Source organism: Aotus nancymaae, unplaced genomic scaffold (assembly GCF_030222135.1).
Source record: "Aotus nancymaae isolate 86718 unplaced genomic scaffold, 86718_ANA_hifiasm-v0.15.2.pri h1tg000030l, whole genome shotgun sequence".
In the NCBI taxonomy this organism is placed as follows: Eukaryota; Metazoa; Chordata; class Mammalia; order Primates; family Aotidae; genus Aotus; species Aotus nancymaae.
The window spans coordinates 3,087,559-3,106,345 of NW_026988443.1; the positions used below are offsets into that span (position 1 = coordinate 3,087,559).

The 18,787-nt window shown below is 37.2% G+C and overlaps 1 protein-coding gene across 1 annotated transcript in view; it reads left to right on the forward strand.

The window, feature by feature from the left end:
* The window catches only part of LOC110568865 (phosphorylase b kinase regulatory subunit beta-like), a 65,696-nt gene that overhangs the window by 3,622 nt on the left and 43,287 nt on the right, over positions 1-18,787 (forward strand). The window contains exons 4-5 of the mRNA XM_064383028.1: positions 62-220; positions 14,047-14,141. Coding sequence (XP_064239098.1) covers positions 62-220; positions 14,047-14,141 — 254 coding nt within the window. The remainder of the gene's footprint in view (positions 1-61; positions 221-14,046; positions 14,142-18,787) is intronic.

Below are 18,787 nucleotides of genomic sequence, written 5' to 3' on the forward strand. Positions count from 1 at the left end.
TGAGCCACCGCGCCCGGCCAGATTTGTTATTATTTTAAATATTTGTTTTTAAACTCCATAGGATATCCTGTTGTACCAAAGTACTATTACGTACCAGCTGACTTTGTAGAATATGAAAAAAATAACCTCGGTAGTCAAAAACGATTTCCTAGCAACTGTGGCCGTGATGGAAAACTGTTTCTTTGGGGACAAGCACTTTATATCATTGCAAAACTCCTGGGTAAGTGGAGAAGATTGGGAATGGTATTTTTTTCCTTGTTATTAAGCTATTAGAAATAAATATGCCTTTCCTGATGTTTATGTTGGATTTGGGTGGTGTTTCATGCTTTTAAGAGGTCTTTGGGGAGTGTCTTAGTATCTAATGGTATATTAATACATCTATTTCACTGAATGATGATGGACAGTTTCTGGGAAGAAAGCAAAATAGGTATGGGTACCATTTGTGATCATTTAGGAGGCTGCATTCAGCTTAGTGTATAGGCTTCCTGCAGAAGATTATAGAAACTTTGAGTTACTTTTATATGATATATTAAAAATTCTGCCTTAAGAAAGCAGTAACAGTCATGCTTGGTCATACCTTTAGTAAGCCACTTGCCAAAAGGTTTTGGTCATCTCAAAGTTCTTTTCTTTCCAATAAATACATATTGGCAATTTTAGTTGGAGGCTTAATAGGACCATTATTCATCATTCTTTGAGGAATTATTTTTCATCTTCTCCTACAACTTGAGCTGAATCACAGCATTCTTGGACACTTTGAAATGAAGACAAATTTGATAAACACAGAAAAAACATTATGCATTTTCCTGCACCATTCCTTGCTCAAATTTTAAATGTTATTAGCATTTATATAAAAAAGGCTATCGCTTTAGAGTCAGAATCCCTTTATGGCAAAAAGATTATGAAAAGGCTAACTATAAATACTGTACCTGCACTAAAATAACTACCTACTAAAGTGCCAGATATGGGTGACAGGGGGATGGAGGCAGCAAATCACATTGCCATGTATGTACCTATGCAACAGTCCTGCATGATCTGCACATGTACCCTAGAACCTAAAGTACAAAAAAAAAAAAAGAACTGCCTACTGTATAAAATACTATTATGATTTTTATTATTTCTAGCATTACTGCATAAATGTTAATAAATTTGTGCCACAAGAGTGATCATCTTTGGTTTTTTAAAAATATTCCATTAGGGAAGAATATTTCGCAGGACAGATTTCCAATGTGAGCTTTACATAAATGATACGTAAGAGCAGGAAGAAGCTAACCAAATAAGTAAAAACTAAGTTAATGCTGTTTTCAATTTGCTGCTTTCCTAATTTTATTTTCTGGGTCTCTATATATACCTATTACTAATTTAAGAACATGTAGAAACATTTTCTTCCTTTAAAGGGACCGTTTTTTGACAAAGAGTTGATATTATTTATATAGGCTTTGCTTTTAGAATTTCCAAAGGAGGGGAAGAGACACATGAAAGAGTCTTCTTAGAATCAAGCCAAGTTGGGAAGGTTATCTCTGGTTAGGATGTTATTTCCATCTCACTAGCATAATTACAAAGAAGCTTTGTTGATACAGCTAAGTAAAACATACTTTAGTAGAGGACTTAAAACATACTTTAGTAGAGGACTAGTTAACTTATGTAAGGATAAGAATTTTAACATTAGAATTATTAGTTTTTATGTACTACATTTGGAAATTACAAGTGAGCATGATGGATTTTTTCTGTGATTCTGAGGCTGAAACCTGGCACCTAGGATCTGGGATATGAAATTAAAACCTTCCTCCTCCTGCTTCTTGCCATATATCCAGCCTGGGTTTAGTGCAACTAGAAAGAATGTTGCTTGAGCAAAGCCTCTAGATAAAATTGACAAAGCTAGTGAAAACGTGGAATCGACTACACCCTGCATAAGCAAATTGAGCTTTAAAAGAAGAAAAAGATTGACAGTAGTATCAGTAAAAACGCATTGAACTTTCCAAAATAAATGTGTTGAATGTAGACAGATCTTGAGTGAAGACAGTATTTTTTCATGTTAAGACCAGAGTGAACAGAAATAGTACAGCCCATGCCTCCATTTCTGTTTCATGACCAAAAAGAGGAAGAAATCCTGCAGGGCTTCTGTAAAAGAAAATCAGTTTCTCTTTTCCCTGCTGATCTTCTGAAAAGGCAATGAGAACATGCAGTGAGTATGTTGCATACTATGAAATCACATCCATATCTCCATATTCATGAGTAGTCTAGCCTAGCTATGTGTCATCTGGTTAACAACTAACTGGTTAGGATGAATAACATCTCAGAAGATTGAATCATTTAATTGCTCTTAACTGTTGTATACTAGCCCTAAGAACCATCAGACTCTATAGATTTTCATTAAGATTCCGAATGCATTTACTTAAAAAGTCTTTATTCACTAAAGGAGCCTCAGTTGGATATCTGCTTGGCAACATTTTGTGGGCAATTAATTGTGGTTACTACTTTTACATGAAAATAATAGAGCAGTGAATCTTTAAAAATACTCTATAATATACGACTTTCACTAATTCACACCAGTTTGTATCTTATGAAGTCTAATAATACTTTGCTTTGTGTATGCCTAAGTTAATAATTATACAACAAAACAATGTGACTTCTATTTCATTGTTAAAAGAATGACACAGTATGCTATTTCCTGAACCAAGGCCTGAAGTCCCCGCTGTGTTCTTAAAAAATAAGTTAATTATTCACAGTATTTCCTTATAAAACTTATACTTTGAGAAAATCAATATTTGCTATATAACTGGTAAATTTATTATAAACATGTATACTTTAAGCCACCTAAGACATACCTTAAGATATGTTTGATGTGTCTTAGAATAAAATGATCATTAGTTATACCTTCAATTGTTACTCGAATTAGAAAGTTTAGAAACTATTCATGTAAGACCAGTCTAAAGAAAGCAGAGTAACTTTTTTAGCTCTTTGCAAAAATAAATAACCTTAAAAGTACAGTCATTCATTGCTTAATGGTAGGGCTACATTCTGAGAATTGTGTCTTTGGTGATTTTTAGCCTACGACATGCCTAGCCTGTATGATATATATACACCTGTGTATATATACCTAGCCTATATGATGTATACATACCTAGCTCCTAGACTACAAACTTGTAAAGCATGTTACTGTACTGAATACTGTGGACAGTTGTAACACAGTGCTAAGTATCTGTGTACCTAACGTATTTAAACATAGTAAAGGTATAGTGAAGTTACAGTATTATAATCTTATGGGACATCTTTATGCATCATCACATAACTGTATTTATTGCATTAAAAATCACTAGAGGCTGGGTGCAGTGGCTCACGCCTGTGTCCCAGCATCTGGGGAGGCTGAGGTGGGCAGATTGCTTGAGCCCAGGAGTTGACGACTAGCCTGGGTAACATGGCAAAAACCTGTATCTACAAACAATACAGAAAAATTACCCAGGCATGGTGGTACACAGCTGTAGTCCCAGCTACTCAGGAGGCTGAGGCTGGAGGATCACCTGAGCCCTGGAGGTCAAGGCTGTGGTGAGCCATGATCACGCCACTGCACTCTAGCCTGGCTGACAGAGTGAAACTCTGTCTCAAAAAAAAAATTAAAAATCGCTTGAAAATCTTGATGTTTGGATTGAATTTTTTTTGAGATTCCAAAAACTAAAGAAATATAAAGTTAATGATAACATTACTCTAATAGCATTATATAGCCATTATAAAGGCCATTATATAACTTTAATATATGTTCTTTTTCAATATATCCTAAAAAAGACACAAACATATCAACTTTTAAAAATCTGACCTCTAGACTTCAACTTGTCTTCTCCATATATGCAACTAAATTCTTATCCTGTACATCAGATATTCATAGTGATGATCTTCATTCATGTATTAGTACATAATCCTGATCCATTAGAGGTTAGAGCTTTACATACTATATAATTTAAGGCAGGTGAATACTAGAATTTTTTAGGGTGGATTTTTTGAAAACATTAATAAACGTTACTGGTTAAAAAAAGATATATTCTTGGCCAGGCATAGTGGCTTATGCCTGTAATCTCAGCACTTTGGGAGGCTGAAGTGGGCAGATCACGAGGTCAGGAGAGACCATCCTGCCATCCTGACTAACCTAGTGAAACCCCCTCTCTACTAAGAATACAAAAAATTAGCTGGGCATGGTAGCACGTGCCTGTAGTCCTAGCTACTCGGAAGCTGAGGCAGGAAAATTGCTTGCACCCATGAGACGGAGGTTGCAGTGAGCAGAGTTCGTACCACTGCACTTCAGCCTGGGTGGCAGAGCAAGATTCTGTCTCCAAAAAAAAAAATATATATATATATGTATTATTTTGATAAACTTGAATATTAAGCAGTTTTCACCAGTAACCTCTGTGGCATGAAATATTCCTATTAAAAGTAAAAACATTGCTAGCCTAATAAGATAATAAATTGCATCGTTTTCATTTGCATCCTATTAGAAATGTATTTCTTAGTCACTCTTCTGTGAGTTGTCTGGTAATTTTTTTTGCCAATTAATCTTGGTTTTATGGTTTTTCTTATCAGTATACATGAATGTTTTATATATATATACACACACACACACACACACACACACACACACATATATATATTTTTTTTCAGAAAAAAATGTATTGGAAATCTCTTGAATACATTTTGAAGCGTAGCTCAGTATTTCCAAACAAGTAGGTTGGAGAGGTTAGAGGAGAATGTTTTATATATTAAGAGTATAAAACCTCTCTAATATTTTCCTTGTTTGTTTGCCTTTAAACTTTGCTTTTCCTGTATTTTCAGTAGGAGAACTTAAAATCTTTACACACTCAGATCTACCAGTGTTTTCCTATTTAATTTGTGCTGTGGAATTTACCACTTAATTTTAGAAAGTCCATCCTTGTTTTTTTTTTTTTTTTTTTGAGACGGAGTTTCGCTCTTGTTACCCAGGCTAGAGTGCAATGGCGCGATCTCGGCTCACCGCAACCTCCGCCTCCTGGGTTCAGGCAATTCTCCTGCCTCAGCCTCCCGAGTAGCTGGGATTACAGGCACGCGCCACCGTGCCCAGCTAATTTTTGTATTTTTAGTAGAGACGGGGTTTCACCATGTTGACCAGGATGGTCTCGATTTCTTGACCTCGTGATCCACCCGCCTCGGCCTCCCAAAGTGCTGGGATTACAGACGTGAGCCACCGCACCCGGCCGAAAGTCCGTCCTTGTTAATCAGTTGAGTAAAATGCGTGCATATGTGCACACACACACTTGGAATTTTTTGGTATAATATGAGGTTAAGGATCTGCATTTTCTTTTTCTCTAAGTAACTCATTTCATAATACGTGTGTTACTAATATGTGTCACCACAGCTGAGGATCAGCTAGGCTTTGAAGTACATAATTTTACCCTGTAAATATCTGCTGAGCCTATTTTAGTATGTCCTATGTAATTTTTGTGTCATGATAAAAAAATACTTGCTCTATTAAATTTTCTTGAAATTATCATTTCATTAAAGAAACAAAGATTTTTCTTAATATTTTCTTTTTACCCTAGACAGTTTTTGCTGAGGTAAGCCAAGGATATATTTTATAAACTTTCTGTGCATAAAAAATATAAATATTAATTAATGTAATCCCTATGTTCTTAGGATTTAAAGACAGATATCTCTTTTATAAAAATTCTTGATTATCTTGGAGGTGTGGTTCTGTTCTGCAAATGTGGAAAGCCATTGACCTCTTACCCTCATCCTTTTATTTTCATTTTAAATATTCTGTAGTTGGTTGGATATAAGTTCTTTCAGGATTGTCACTCTTCACCAGAAAACCAGTTTCACTGAATGATAAAAATCAATACAGTGGGAAAAAAAAAAGGGAGGCCAAAAACTTGACCTTTTAATGACATTTATCACTTTTACCATTATGGAAATTAATGAGTATGGCAATTAGTGTTTCTGTATTTGCTAACCCACTAATTTATTCTTTTGCTTAGTAAGTCTATAGAGTGCCTGCTAGGTACTGGCTGCTGTACTAGGTACCGGGGTATTACCTTGTATAAGAAGGATACAGTCTATGAGGTTATAGATGAGCACATGGTGTAAGTTGGAACATCAAGCTAGGTAGAAAAGTGTGGCACAAAGAGAGACATATGAAGGAAATGCAAACAAATAAGCTTTCGAAAGACTTGGTTAACTATTCAGTTCTTATCAATTTTAATAGATTAGCATTTATGCTTTAAAAGGATACAAGGTTTCTTAATTTATCTGTCACCATTTATAAACAATAAAATACTGTAATAAAGATAGAATTTAATTTCTATAGCATGACTAAAAACTTGTTGGTTTTAGAAATTTTTTCACATCTCAGTGATCATACAAATGAAATAAATAGGGAAATAATTTGCTGCCTATTTAGAATATCAGTGTACTAATTAATCCCGTATCATGTGAGCTAAACTGAAATTAATACATTAAAGTTATATGTCGATATCTGCTTTTATTGGTTTGGTTTAAATTTTGAAGAAGTATATTTTTTTCAGAGAGGAAGGAGAACATTGGTAATATGCAACCTGATTTAGATAGGAAAAACGTAACATGTCTAGATAGTCTTTTTTATTTCTCCCTCCTCCTGGTATTGTTTTCACCAATGTTGTGTAGAATGTCAGGGTTCTTAAAGGGCAGGATTAGTATGTGTTTAAGAGCCCTGACTCTGGAAGCTGACTGTGTCTCAGCTTTGCTGTATATTAACCACAAGAAAGTTGCTTAAACACTCAGGTGTTTCTGGTTCATCATCTGTAAAATGACAAAATCGTTGTGAGGATTAATGAATGAGTATATGTGAAATACTTAATGCCTGGAGCTGAATAACTGTAGGTATTGCTGCTGCTGCAGAGGCAGCCGTGGCTCTGGCAGACTCTGCTGCTGCTCTTCTTCCCCCTTTTTCTTGTTATTCTACTATTGATACTACTTTAATTATTATTGAAAAGATCTTCCAAGAGTTACTAAAATCCTTTGGTGATTTTGTCTCAATTAACATTGCATATGTGCCTGGAAAGTACCCCAGAATAGAAATCTAATGTAGAAATATTCCTAAAGCTGCAAAGAAATTTGTAACCATTGATTCCCTGCTCTGTCATATTTACTACCTAAAAGCAACATATAAAATGCTATGGAAAATGAACTGTAACTTTTTTAGTAAATATTATATACAGGTACATTTATACAAAACTTAGCATAGTATTGTTTTTGAGTGATCATTTTAGAGCTGAAGATCAAGAATGAAATGTTGTATAGCTTACATGCAAGTTGTATAGCTTACATGCAGTAAAAATGAAGAAGTGCACAAACTCACTTTAGAAATTGGATTTTGTGGTCAGGCGCAGCGGCTCACACCTGTAATCCCAGCATTTTGGGAGGCTGAGTCGGGTGGATCATGAGGTCAGGAGTTTGAGACCGGCCTGGCCAATATGGTGAAACCCTATCTCTACCAAAAAAAAAAAAAAAAAAAAAAAAAAATTTGGACGTGGTGGCCTGTGCCTGTAGTCCCAGCTACTTGGGAGGCTGAGGCAGAAGAATTGCTTGAACTCAGGAGGGAGATTGCAGTGAGCCATGATTGCGCCACTGCACTCCAGCCTGGGTAACAGAGCAAGACTCCATCTCACACACACACACACACAAAAAGAGGTTTAATTTTGTTGTTGTTATTGTTCAACTAATTTGCACACATGTGAGCATAACTAAGATAACTTTATAGATACAGACTTGCTGGGTTGGAAAATATGCGCACTGTAAATTTGTATAGACAACTGATAACTCGCACTCCAAGGAGGTTTTGCAGAACTGCATTTCAGGGCCTTTTCCCACCACTGCCACCTGTCCCCGGCATATTCTCTTCCAGGCCCGTGGAGAAAACCTGCTGTAGTGAGTGGGCCTCCGGTGATGATGGGTATCCCTTAGGTGTGTTACAGCAGAAGACAGCAGAAAACTACAGACTTAGCCCCTTCCTCCCCACCGCCTCTCACTCTAAATTTTCTTCTTTCTTATGTCCTTGGATTTTATCAAAAGTTGCCATAAGGAACTACCAAGTTAAATGGGCTTCCATGTTTACAGTGCAGCAGCAGTTGAGGACGTTGCCCTCATGTTGGTCAGTGCCCCGTAACAAAACGCCCCTTCTCAGAAATCTCTTTTAGAGTTTTGTATCAGGAAACACTGCTTCTTCTTAACAAACTGATTTCCTTCCTATTATTTTTTTGATTTTTCTGAAAGAAATCTAACTGATTTCTTTCCTATTATTTTTAGAAGAGCTTTATTGGGATATGATTTACATACCATACATTTCACCTATTTAAAGTTCACAATTAATTGATTTTTAGTATATTTATACAGTTGTGCAACCATCACTGCAATCAATTTTACAATGTTTTCATCATCTCCCTGCCAAAAAACCTCATGCTCAGGAGCAGTCACTCCTCATTTTCCTCTCGTTAATTCACTCTTTCCTCCAGGATTAGGCAATGGTGAGTAAGTCTACTCTCTAATTCTATAGATTTGCCTATTTGGGACATTTCGTATAAGTCAATACTGATAATGTGGACTTTCGTGTCTGGCTTCTTTCACTTAGCCTAATATTTTCAAGGTTTATCCATGTTGTAACATGTTTCAGCAATTTATTCCTTTTTATGGCAGAACAATATTCCATTATAGATACACATTACACTTTATTTACCCATTCATCACGAGATGAGCATTTGGGTTGTTTCCACTTCTTAGCTATTGTAAGTAATGCTGCTATAAACTTTATGTAAAATTATCGTTTCATTTTTCTTGGATGTATACCTAGGCATGTAATTACTGGGTCTATGCTAACTCTTACGTTTTTTTTTGTTTGTTTGTTTTTTGTTTTTGAAACAGAGTTTCGCTCTTCTTACCCAGGCTGGAGTGCAATGGCGCGATCTCGGCTCACCACAACCTCCGTCTCCTGGGTTCAAGCAATTCTCCTGCCTCAGCTTCCCGAGTAGCTGGGACTACAGGCGTGCGCCACCATGCCCAGCTAATTTTTTTGTATTTTTAGTAGAGACGGGGTTTCACCATGTTGACCAGGATGGTCTCGATCTCTTGACCTCGTAATCCACCAGTCTCGGCCTCCCAAAGTGTTGGGATTACAGGCGTGAGCCACCGCGCCCGGCCCGCTAACTCTTACGTTTAACATTTTGAGCAACTTCCAGACTGTTTTCCAAACCTACTATATCATTTTGCTTTCCTATCAACACTCTTTGAGGGTTTCTATTTCTCTACATCTTTGCCAACATTTGTTCTTACCTATTTTCTTTTTTTAATTGTAGCCTTCATAATAGATATGAAGTGATATCTCATTGTGGTTTTGATTAGCATTTCTCAAATGACTAATGTTGTGAGCATTTTTTCGTGTGCTTATTGGTAATTTGTATATCTTCTTTGGATAAATGCCTATTTAGACACTGTGGCTATTTTTTAATTGTTTTTATTTTCTTTTTATTATTACATTGTTATGAGTTCTTTATATCTTCTAGATTTAAATCCCTTATAAGATACCTGATTTGTGAATGTTTTCTCACATTCCGTGGGCTCTAATTTCACTTTCTTGATGGGTCATTTGCAGCACAAAAAAGTTATTTTGATGAAATCCAATTTATCTCTTTACTTCTTTTATCACTTTTGCTGTCATAGTTTTGTCTAAATCAAAGTCACAAAAACTTCCTCCTATGTTTTCTTCTAACAGTTTTAACTCTTTGATTTGTTTTGAGTTGTTGTTTATATATGGTGTGAGGAAAAGTTCCAGCTTCATTCTTTTGCATTTGAATATCCAATTGTCTCAGCACTATTTGTCAATAAAAAACTTTTTTTGGCTGGGCATGGTGGCTCACGCCTGTAATCCCAACACTTCGGAGGCCAAGGCTGGTGGATCCCTTGAGGCCAAGAGTTTGAGACCAGCCTGGCCAACATGACAAAACCCTGTCTCTACAAAAAAATTAGCCAAGTATGGTGGTACATGCCTGTAATCCCAGCTACTCAGGATACTGAGGCACCAGAATCACTTGAACCTCGGAGGTCAAAGGTGCAGTAAACCAAAACTGTGCACTGCACTCCAGCCTGGGCAGCAGAGCAAGACTCTGTCTCAAAACAAAACAAAGAAAAACCCTTTCTCTCCTTGTTGAATTGTTTTGGCACCGTCTTGTCAAGAATCAGTTGACTATATATGCAAGGGTTTATTTCTGTAATCTCTATGATATTTCTGTGTCTATGCTTATGCTAATACCGCACTGTTAATTACTGTAGCTTTTTCCTTTCCAATCTGATACTTTTTATTTACTTTTTCTTTCTCAATTTCCCTGGATGGAACCTACACTTCAATGTTAAATAGAAGTGGTGAGAGTGCACATCCTTGTCTTATTCGTGATCTTTGGGTGAAAAGCATTCAGTCTTTTACCATTGAGTGTGGTATTAGCTGTAGCTTTTTCACAGATGCCCTTTATTAGGTTGAATACGTTTTCTTCTGTTCCTACTTTGTTGAATGCTTTTTTATTCAAGGGTGTTGAATTTTGTCAGATGCTTTTTCTCAGTCTGTTTAAGTGATCATATAGTGTTTTTGTCCTTTATTTTGTTGATATGGTCTATCAGTAATTGATTTTGGGGATGTTAAGCCACCCTTGCATTTGTGGGGTAGATTCTACTTGGTGATGGTGTGTAATCCCTTCTTTATGTTACTGGATTTAGTTTGCTAGTTTTTTATTTCAGTTTTTTGTGTCTGTATTCATAACATATTTTGGTTTGTAATTTTCTTGCAATACTTTGATTTTGGTGTTAGAATAATACTGACCTATTAGAATGAGTTGGGAGGTGTCCTTTTTTTTTCTTTTGGTTGTTGTTTGTTTTTGGTACAGTTTGTGAAACATTGACTTTAATTTTTCTTTAATTGCTTGGTAGAATTTACCAGTGACACCATCTAGTCCTGAGCTCGCCATGTGTGTGTGTGTGTGTGTGTGTGTGTGTGTGTAAAGTTTCAATTACTTTATGTATTTTTTACAAATCTGTTTAGATTTTCCATTCCATCCTAATTCAGTTTTTGTAGTTTCTGTTTTCCTGGACTAATTTGTCCATTTCATCTAGGTTATCTAATTTGTTGACATATATTCGTTGATATTATTCTCTTATAATCCTTTAGGCCTGTGATAATGTTTCTTTCTTGCATTCTTGACTTAGTAATTTAAGTCTTCTTTTTTTGTTGGTCAATCTAGCTAAAGATTTGTGAGTTTTATTGAGCTTCTTTTTTTTTTTTAATTTTTATTATTTTTTTATTTTTTTGAGACGGAGTTTCGCTCTTGTTACCCAGGCTGGAGTGCAATGGCGCGATCTCGGCTCACCGCAACCTCCGCCTCCTGGATTCAGGCAATTCTCCTGCCTCAGCCTCCTGAGTAGCTGGGATTACAGGCACGCGCCACCATGCCCAGCTAATTTTTTGTATTTTTTTTAGTAGAGACGGGGTTTCACCATGTTGACCAGGATGGTCTCGATTTTTTGACCCCGTGATCCACCTGCCTCGGCCTCCCAAAGTGCTGGGATTACAGGCGTGAGCCACCGCGCCCGGCCTTTATTGAGGTTTTTAAGAAACTACTTTTGGTGTCCTTGATTCTGCGTTTTCTATACTCTGTTTCATTGATTTCCACTCTAATCTTTATTATTTCCTTCCTTCTGCTTCCTTTTGATGTAGTATGCTTTTCATCCACTGTCTTAAGGTGGAAAAATGGGTTATTGATTTGAGATTTTTTTCTTCTGTTTAATATAGGCATTTATAGGTATAATTTTTTCTCTGAGCATTCTTTTACCCACATCCCATTAATTTTGGCGTTTGTCTTTATTCTCATTTATCTCATCAGAAAATATATTAGACGCCCTCTGGCTTCGTCCGCACCCCGCGCTTCGCGAGTTCGCTCTCCGCGGTGGCGGCGGCGGCTCCGGGGCTCGCCTCCCCTCGCGCTCCGGCGGGGCCGAGGGGGAGTCGGTGACTGTAGATAAACAAGACGGCGGCAGCGGCAGCGGCAGCGGCAGCAGCGGCGGCGGCCGAAGATCAGGGAAGGCAGAGGCGGCGACCGGCCTTATGGGTGGCATAGATGCTTTTTTTCTATGAGACTAATGGAGAAATGCAAATTCTTGCCAACTTTTCAAACGTGTTATTTTATTAAATGTGTTACAGTATTTATGCAGATCAAAAAATCAACACGTGATTTTTACCTACAAAGACCCAGTGATAGTATTATTGCTCCCGCCCTAGTAAGATCAGGTAAATTTTTTTTTATGAGATATTTTAATATAGATATTTAATCTCAAAATTCAATTATAAGTTGTAACTCTTTCTCTTAGTATTGTAATAATTTTCCCTTGATCTTTTAGTATGTAGGAGTGAAACCTCTTTTGCCTCTTTTTCCCTCCTCAGTCTGTCATTTAGTATCAGTCAGGTTCAGGGACTTTCATAGATTGGCAAACATACTGATCAAGGTGTATTTAAAATGGTTTTTGTGTGGTAACTGGTGACCACAATGACACAGGTAATTAAAATAACCAAGTACCAGAGATCTTCCAAATTATCACATATTATGCTGGCTGGTAATGGCTGTGTATATACAGATTCTGTAGACAAATGAAAGTGTATGTGTAGCCAGTCTTTAGGGTTTATCATTTGTTTTATCTTTTTTTTTTTTTTTTTTTGAAGAAAAAGCTTAAGTAAGGATGATAATGGTGCAGAGATAAAATGCTTGAGATTCTTTTGGAGAAGCACATTTGTAGGAGAGGATTCTGTACTTTGATTTTGACTGACTAAAGGTTTGTGTTTTGGGTATTTCTCCCAAAACCTCTTTAAAACAACAGATTTTTGAATCTAACTTTTTAAAGTTATTTTTTAAGTAGCAACTTCGAAATAGAGAACCATTGAAGTGCTTAGTTGATATATATTTTTAAAGAAACGTGGAATGTCTTCATTCTCTTGTACATGAAGTGTGGATAAGGTGCTATTAAAACAATCTGAATTAATTAAACTGCTGACTTGTACATTTTTCTGATTTCAAATAGAGATTTTTTTTTCTTGAAAATGCTATATAGCAGCAGCAACCTGGAATATTAAAAATACATTGCCTAAACTACGTTGTATAGAATAGTTACTTCTGAAGGAGATATAATAATCCCTTGTTCAAAATAAAGCATGTTTTTAATAAGAACACTATGTGTTTAATAATAGCATGCATTTTTTCTTTTGGCCTGTAGGTTTTATTTTTGAGTAGAGGAAAGTATTTATAAAGAATTTACCTAGATACTCATATTAGATTGAAATAAGAGATTAAAGTTCTATACCATGGTAATACCCACCCAGTTTATATTACCTTGAGGTGTTCATTATGGCTTACCAAAGGTTGATTGTGCAATCAGTCAGACACCTTAAGATTTCTGCTAGTCTTTTACTTTTTTCCTAATTTTTTTACTGCATGGAATAATATTCCTAAATTAATTTTTCAACATCCATTCCCTTTTCCTAATGTGTGAAAAACACCATTGTGTATATATGATATGGGTCATTGTATGTGTTTCTTATTCTTGCTGCTGTGAGATTTGTAGCTACAGTATTAAATGCATGCTTGGCTGTAAAAATATATATATATATATTCGAATGCATTTTCTCATTTCCCTTTTGATTTATTATTTGACCCATTAGTTATTTAATAGTATGTTTTCATTTCCACATATGTGTGAATTTATAAGATTTCTTTCTGTTACCGATTCCTGATTTCATTATCTTGTGGTCAGTGAATATAGTTTTTACGATTTCAGTCCTTTTCTAAATATTGAGACTTATTTTATGGCCTAGTATGTGGTATATCCTGGTGGAGGTTGTTTCATGTACACTGAGAAAAATGTATATTCTGCCCTTGTTGAGAGGAGTATTTTCTAAACGTCTAGTTGGTTTCCAGTGTTATGCAAACACATTTTCAATAATGTCATTCCCCTTCTTTTTTTCAGCTGATGAACTAATCAGTCCTAAAGACATTGATCCTGTCCAGCGCTATGTCCCACTAAAGAATCAACGTACCGTGAGCATGAGGTTTTCCAATCAGGTAAAGAGATTTTGTATTTCTCAAGTAGGACTCGTCCAAAGTCCGAAGACATTTAAGCTTAACTGAAGAGAAAATTTGTGTTCTGAATAAGTTTTTGTTGTTCCTTCTGAAGGAAAGTCTTCTCCCTCTTCTGGTTAGTTAAGATTTACTTGTGGTAAAGGATTATTTGTTAATGAGGAAGTAGGTTTCAGGTGGGTCCAACAAAGTGCCTTCCAGGTAAACATTTCCACCTTCAGAATGCTGAGTTTAAGGTGTCAAGTGTCTCTGAGAAGAAGCAGTGGATTTGGGTAGCAGGAGGAGTGAGATTCCCCGAAAGGCCTTGTGCTTGATGTCTCTCCTGCTCTGTGGCTCCGTGACAAGGCTGCATGACTGACACAGTTGTTACAGCAACAGTGACTTGGTGACATGTTGGAGAAGGAATAGTTTTAAAATTTTTACATTTAGTAGCTATGGATTCAGACTGTGTTGTATCAACAAAATTGTTTGTAGGATCAGCAGGATTGATATTGACTTGAGCAAACCCTCAAGTATTAAATGATACCAGTAATGACGACTGTTAAAATGAGAATGTTGTGGATTGTGGAAACTGCCTGAGGAGAAAGGGAATGAACCTGCGTGTGTGCCTGGGATTCTAAACAGTTAACATGCATTTAATAAGAATGGCATCAGTGCTTAAAGAAGATAGGCTTACAAATGGAAATGCTCCTTGTATTTAAAAAAATACAAATACATATTACACACACACACACACACACACATACACACAGCAGTAAGTGCTTGTTTCAATAAGAGAAAGGGAGAGCCAACGGCCCCACTAGGTTCTATTACACTGTTTCTTTGACTCCTTTGCTGGTCTTCAACAAAACATGTAATGACTCTGAGTTGTTTATGGATGAGAAGCTATTTGAGAGACTTGTAAATAGATGCTATGGTTTTGTCAAGAACATAAAATTCCTGTGTTAATTTGTGATGGGAATTTCTCACTGGCTGGTAGCTCCTTCGGTAAGGGGGAATTTGGCCTTTATCTTAGTTACCGGTTGTGTTGGTACAACTGGCAAAGTTGTTCTCAGCATTTGGCGACGTGTTGGGGAAGGAATAGTTTTTAAATTTTCGCATTTAGTAGCTACTTATTCAGACTGTGTTGTGTCAACAAGAGTTTGTAGGTGCAGTGCAAGTGTACAGTCTGTACCAGTTTGAAATACACCATTTTACTTGAAGACATGGCAAAATAGGGAATTCATCCAACTCATATTACCAGTGCTGTGACTGAGCCATTTTGAGACTAATGTGTATCATTAAAATAGTATTTCACATGTCTGACCCGCTTCTCTAGAGTGATGAAACCTCAAAGCCTTTTCTTAGATAATAAAGTAATAGATCACAGATTTGAGGTGTGGGGACAGGAGCCAGAGAACATCCAAGCATTTCATAGGCATATAGTGAACAGAATCATCAGTTTAAACAGTTGTTTCATGCTTGACACATATAATGATGGCTGTGGGTTATGTGTAAATTTTGGTATACTGCATACCACCTGCAACTCCTTCTCTCCTGCTCAAGAAAGCTTATCAGGATATGAGTGACTGAGAGTGAATTTTAAAGAGAATTCACTCTACAGGTATGTTTTATATCAAAATTACTTCGTACTGCTGCTACTGAATTATCTGTCATGCCTCCCAAGTGGAGAAAGGCTTCTCTCCTATGGCCATGTGGTAGATTACCTCTGTGCAGTGTTGTATACAGTTTCTGAGCAGGAGGTGATGGGGAGATTCACAGCAGAAAACTACTGGAAGTGGGTATGTCCCCGCGCGGTTGGCAGCTTGGTTGTGGTGGTATATAAAGTACTGAAGCTGCCTTGCCATTTTCTCAGCCATTTTAAGCAGAAGGAAAGGCCTGGCATGCCCATGTCTGTTCCCAGGGCTGGGTGAAGTGGACTGATGAGATAGAGGAGTCAGATATATCCGCAGATGCACAGCCCTCTGTTTGAAATGTTGGTGTCAGTAGCCACTTAGTCATGATTGACCAGGTCAGATTTTGTAACCAACTGGTCTGTGGGAATTCACTAGGTGCTTTAAACCCTGCCACAAGTTAGGAAAGTAAATAGGGAGTGGTTTACTACTACAAGCATTTCTGAAAATGGTAGAAGTGCTTGCCCTCGAAAGAAGGTATGTCAGGGATCCCATGACTACCCTCGGCCACTAGAATTCACTGGAGGATTCACAGAAGTCAGAAGCTGTTACACTTACACATAGGGTTGATTACTGTGAAAGGATACAGAATAAAATCAGCAAAGGGAAAAGGCACATGGGGCAAGTCCTGAGGAACCTTGGCACAGGCTTCCAAGTGTCTTCTTCCAGTGGAATCACATGAGATGCACTTAATTACCCTAGCGAGGATGTGTCAACACATGCACAGTGTTGCCAACCAGGGAAGCTTGCTCAAGCTTCGTTGTGTATAGTTTTTACTAAAGGTCAGTTATGTAAGCTTGCAGCATCTCAATTGTTTAAGCACCAGCCCCCCCAGGGAAAAAGAAGATGTTCACCGTAAATCACACTGTTAGTGCAAACTCTCTGGGCAAACTTGTACAATGTAGCCCAGGGCCTCACACATACAAAACACTCTTATCACCTTGTGAGTCTTTTACTTTTTCTCAAATATTTTCGTTTCTTTATTTTTGTCCATATTTTACAATTAGTTACATTTTATTAAAAAGTTTGTGTAACCACCACCACAGTCAAGATACTTAATTGTACCATCCCATGTCACCATAAGGCTTCCTTGTGTTCCTCCTTTGTGACCACACTAACTTCCTTCACTCCAGTTCTTAACCCCTTGCAACTACTAATATGCTATTTATTTTATAATTTTGGCATTTTAAGAATATTATAAAAAATTGAACTGTATTTACCCTTTTGGGATTGACTTTTTCACTCAACATAATTTCCATGAGATTCATCCAAGTTGTTGCGTGTATCAACAGTGTATTAGTCCATTCTCACACTGCTATAAAGAAATACCTAAGACTGGGTAATTTATAAAGAAAAGAGGTTTAATTGGCTCATGGTTCTGCAGGGCTGTACAGGAAGCATAGCAGCTTCCATGTTTCCGGGCTTCTGGGGAGGACACAGGGAGGTTTTACTCATGGAGGAAGGCAAAGTGGGAACAGGCATCTTATATGGCGGGAGCAGGAACAAGAGAGCGAGAGGGAGGAGCTACACACTTCTATTTATTTATTTATTTTTATTATGCTTTAAATTCTGGGGTACATATGCGGAATATGCAGATTTGTTATGTAGGTATACACATGCCATGGTGGTTTGCTGCATCCATCACCCCGTCATCTACATTAGATATTTCTCCTAATGCTATCCCTCCCTTTATCCCCCCACCTTCTGCTCTCCCTCCCCTAGTCCCCCAGCCCCCAGACAGGCCCCGCTGTGTAATGATCCCCTCCCTGTGTCCATGTGTTCTCATTGTTCAGCACCCACTTATGAGTGAGAACATGCGGCGTTTGGTTTTCTGTTCTTGTGTCAGTTTGCTGAGAATGATGGTTTCCAGCTTTATCCATGTCTCTGCAAAGGAGATGAACTCATCTTTTTTATGGCTACATAGTATTCCATGGTGTATCTGTGCCACATTTTCTTTCTCCAGTCTATCACTGATGGGCATTTGGGTTGGTTCCAAGTCTTTGCTATTGTGAACAGTGCCGCAATAAACATACATGTGCATGTGTCTTTATAACAGAATGATTTATAATCCTTTGGGTATATAGCCAGTAATGGGATTGCTGGGTCAAATGGTATTTCTAGTTCTAGATCCTTGAGGAATCGCTACACTGTCTTCCATAATGTTTGAACTAATTTACACCCCCACCAACAGTGTAAAAGCATTCTTATTTTTCTGCATCCTCTCCAGCATCTGTTGTCTCCTGATTCTTTTAATGATCACCATTCTAACTGGTGTGAGATGGTACCTCAATGTGGTTTTGATTTGCATTTCTCTAAGGACCAGTGATGATGAGCTTTTTTCATGTTTGTTGGCTGCATAAATGTCTTCTTTTGAGAAGTATCTATTCATATCCGTTGCCCACTTTTTGATGGGGTTGTTTGTTTGTCTTGTAAATTTGTTTCAGTTATTTGTAGATTCTGGATAGTCCTTTGTCAGATGAGTAGATTGCAAAAATTTTTTCCCATTCTGTTGGTTGCCAGTTCACTCTAATGATAGTTTCTTTTGCTGTGCAGAAGCTCTTTAGCTTAATTCAATCCCATTTGTCTATTTTTGCTTTTGTTGCCATTACTTTTGGTGTTTTTAGTCATGAAGTCCTTGCCCATACCTATGTCCTGACTGGTATTGCCTAGGTTTTCTTCTAGGGTTTTTATGGTGTTAGATCTGACATTTAAATCTTTAATCTATCTTGAGTTAATTTTTGTATAAGGTTTGTGTAAGGAAGGAATCCAGTTTCAGCTTTCTGCATATGGCTAGCCAGTTTTCCCAACACCGTTTATTAAATAGGGAATCCTTTCCTGATTGCTTGTTTTTGTCAGGTTTGTTAAAGATCAGATGGTTGTAGGTGAGTGGCATTATTTCTGAGGCCTCTTTTCTGTTACCTTGGTCTACATCTCTCTTTTGGTCTCAGTACCATGATG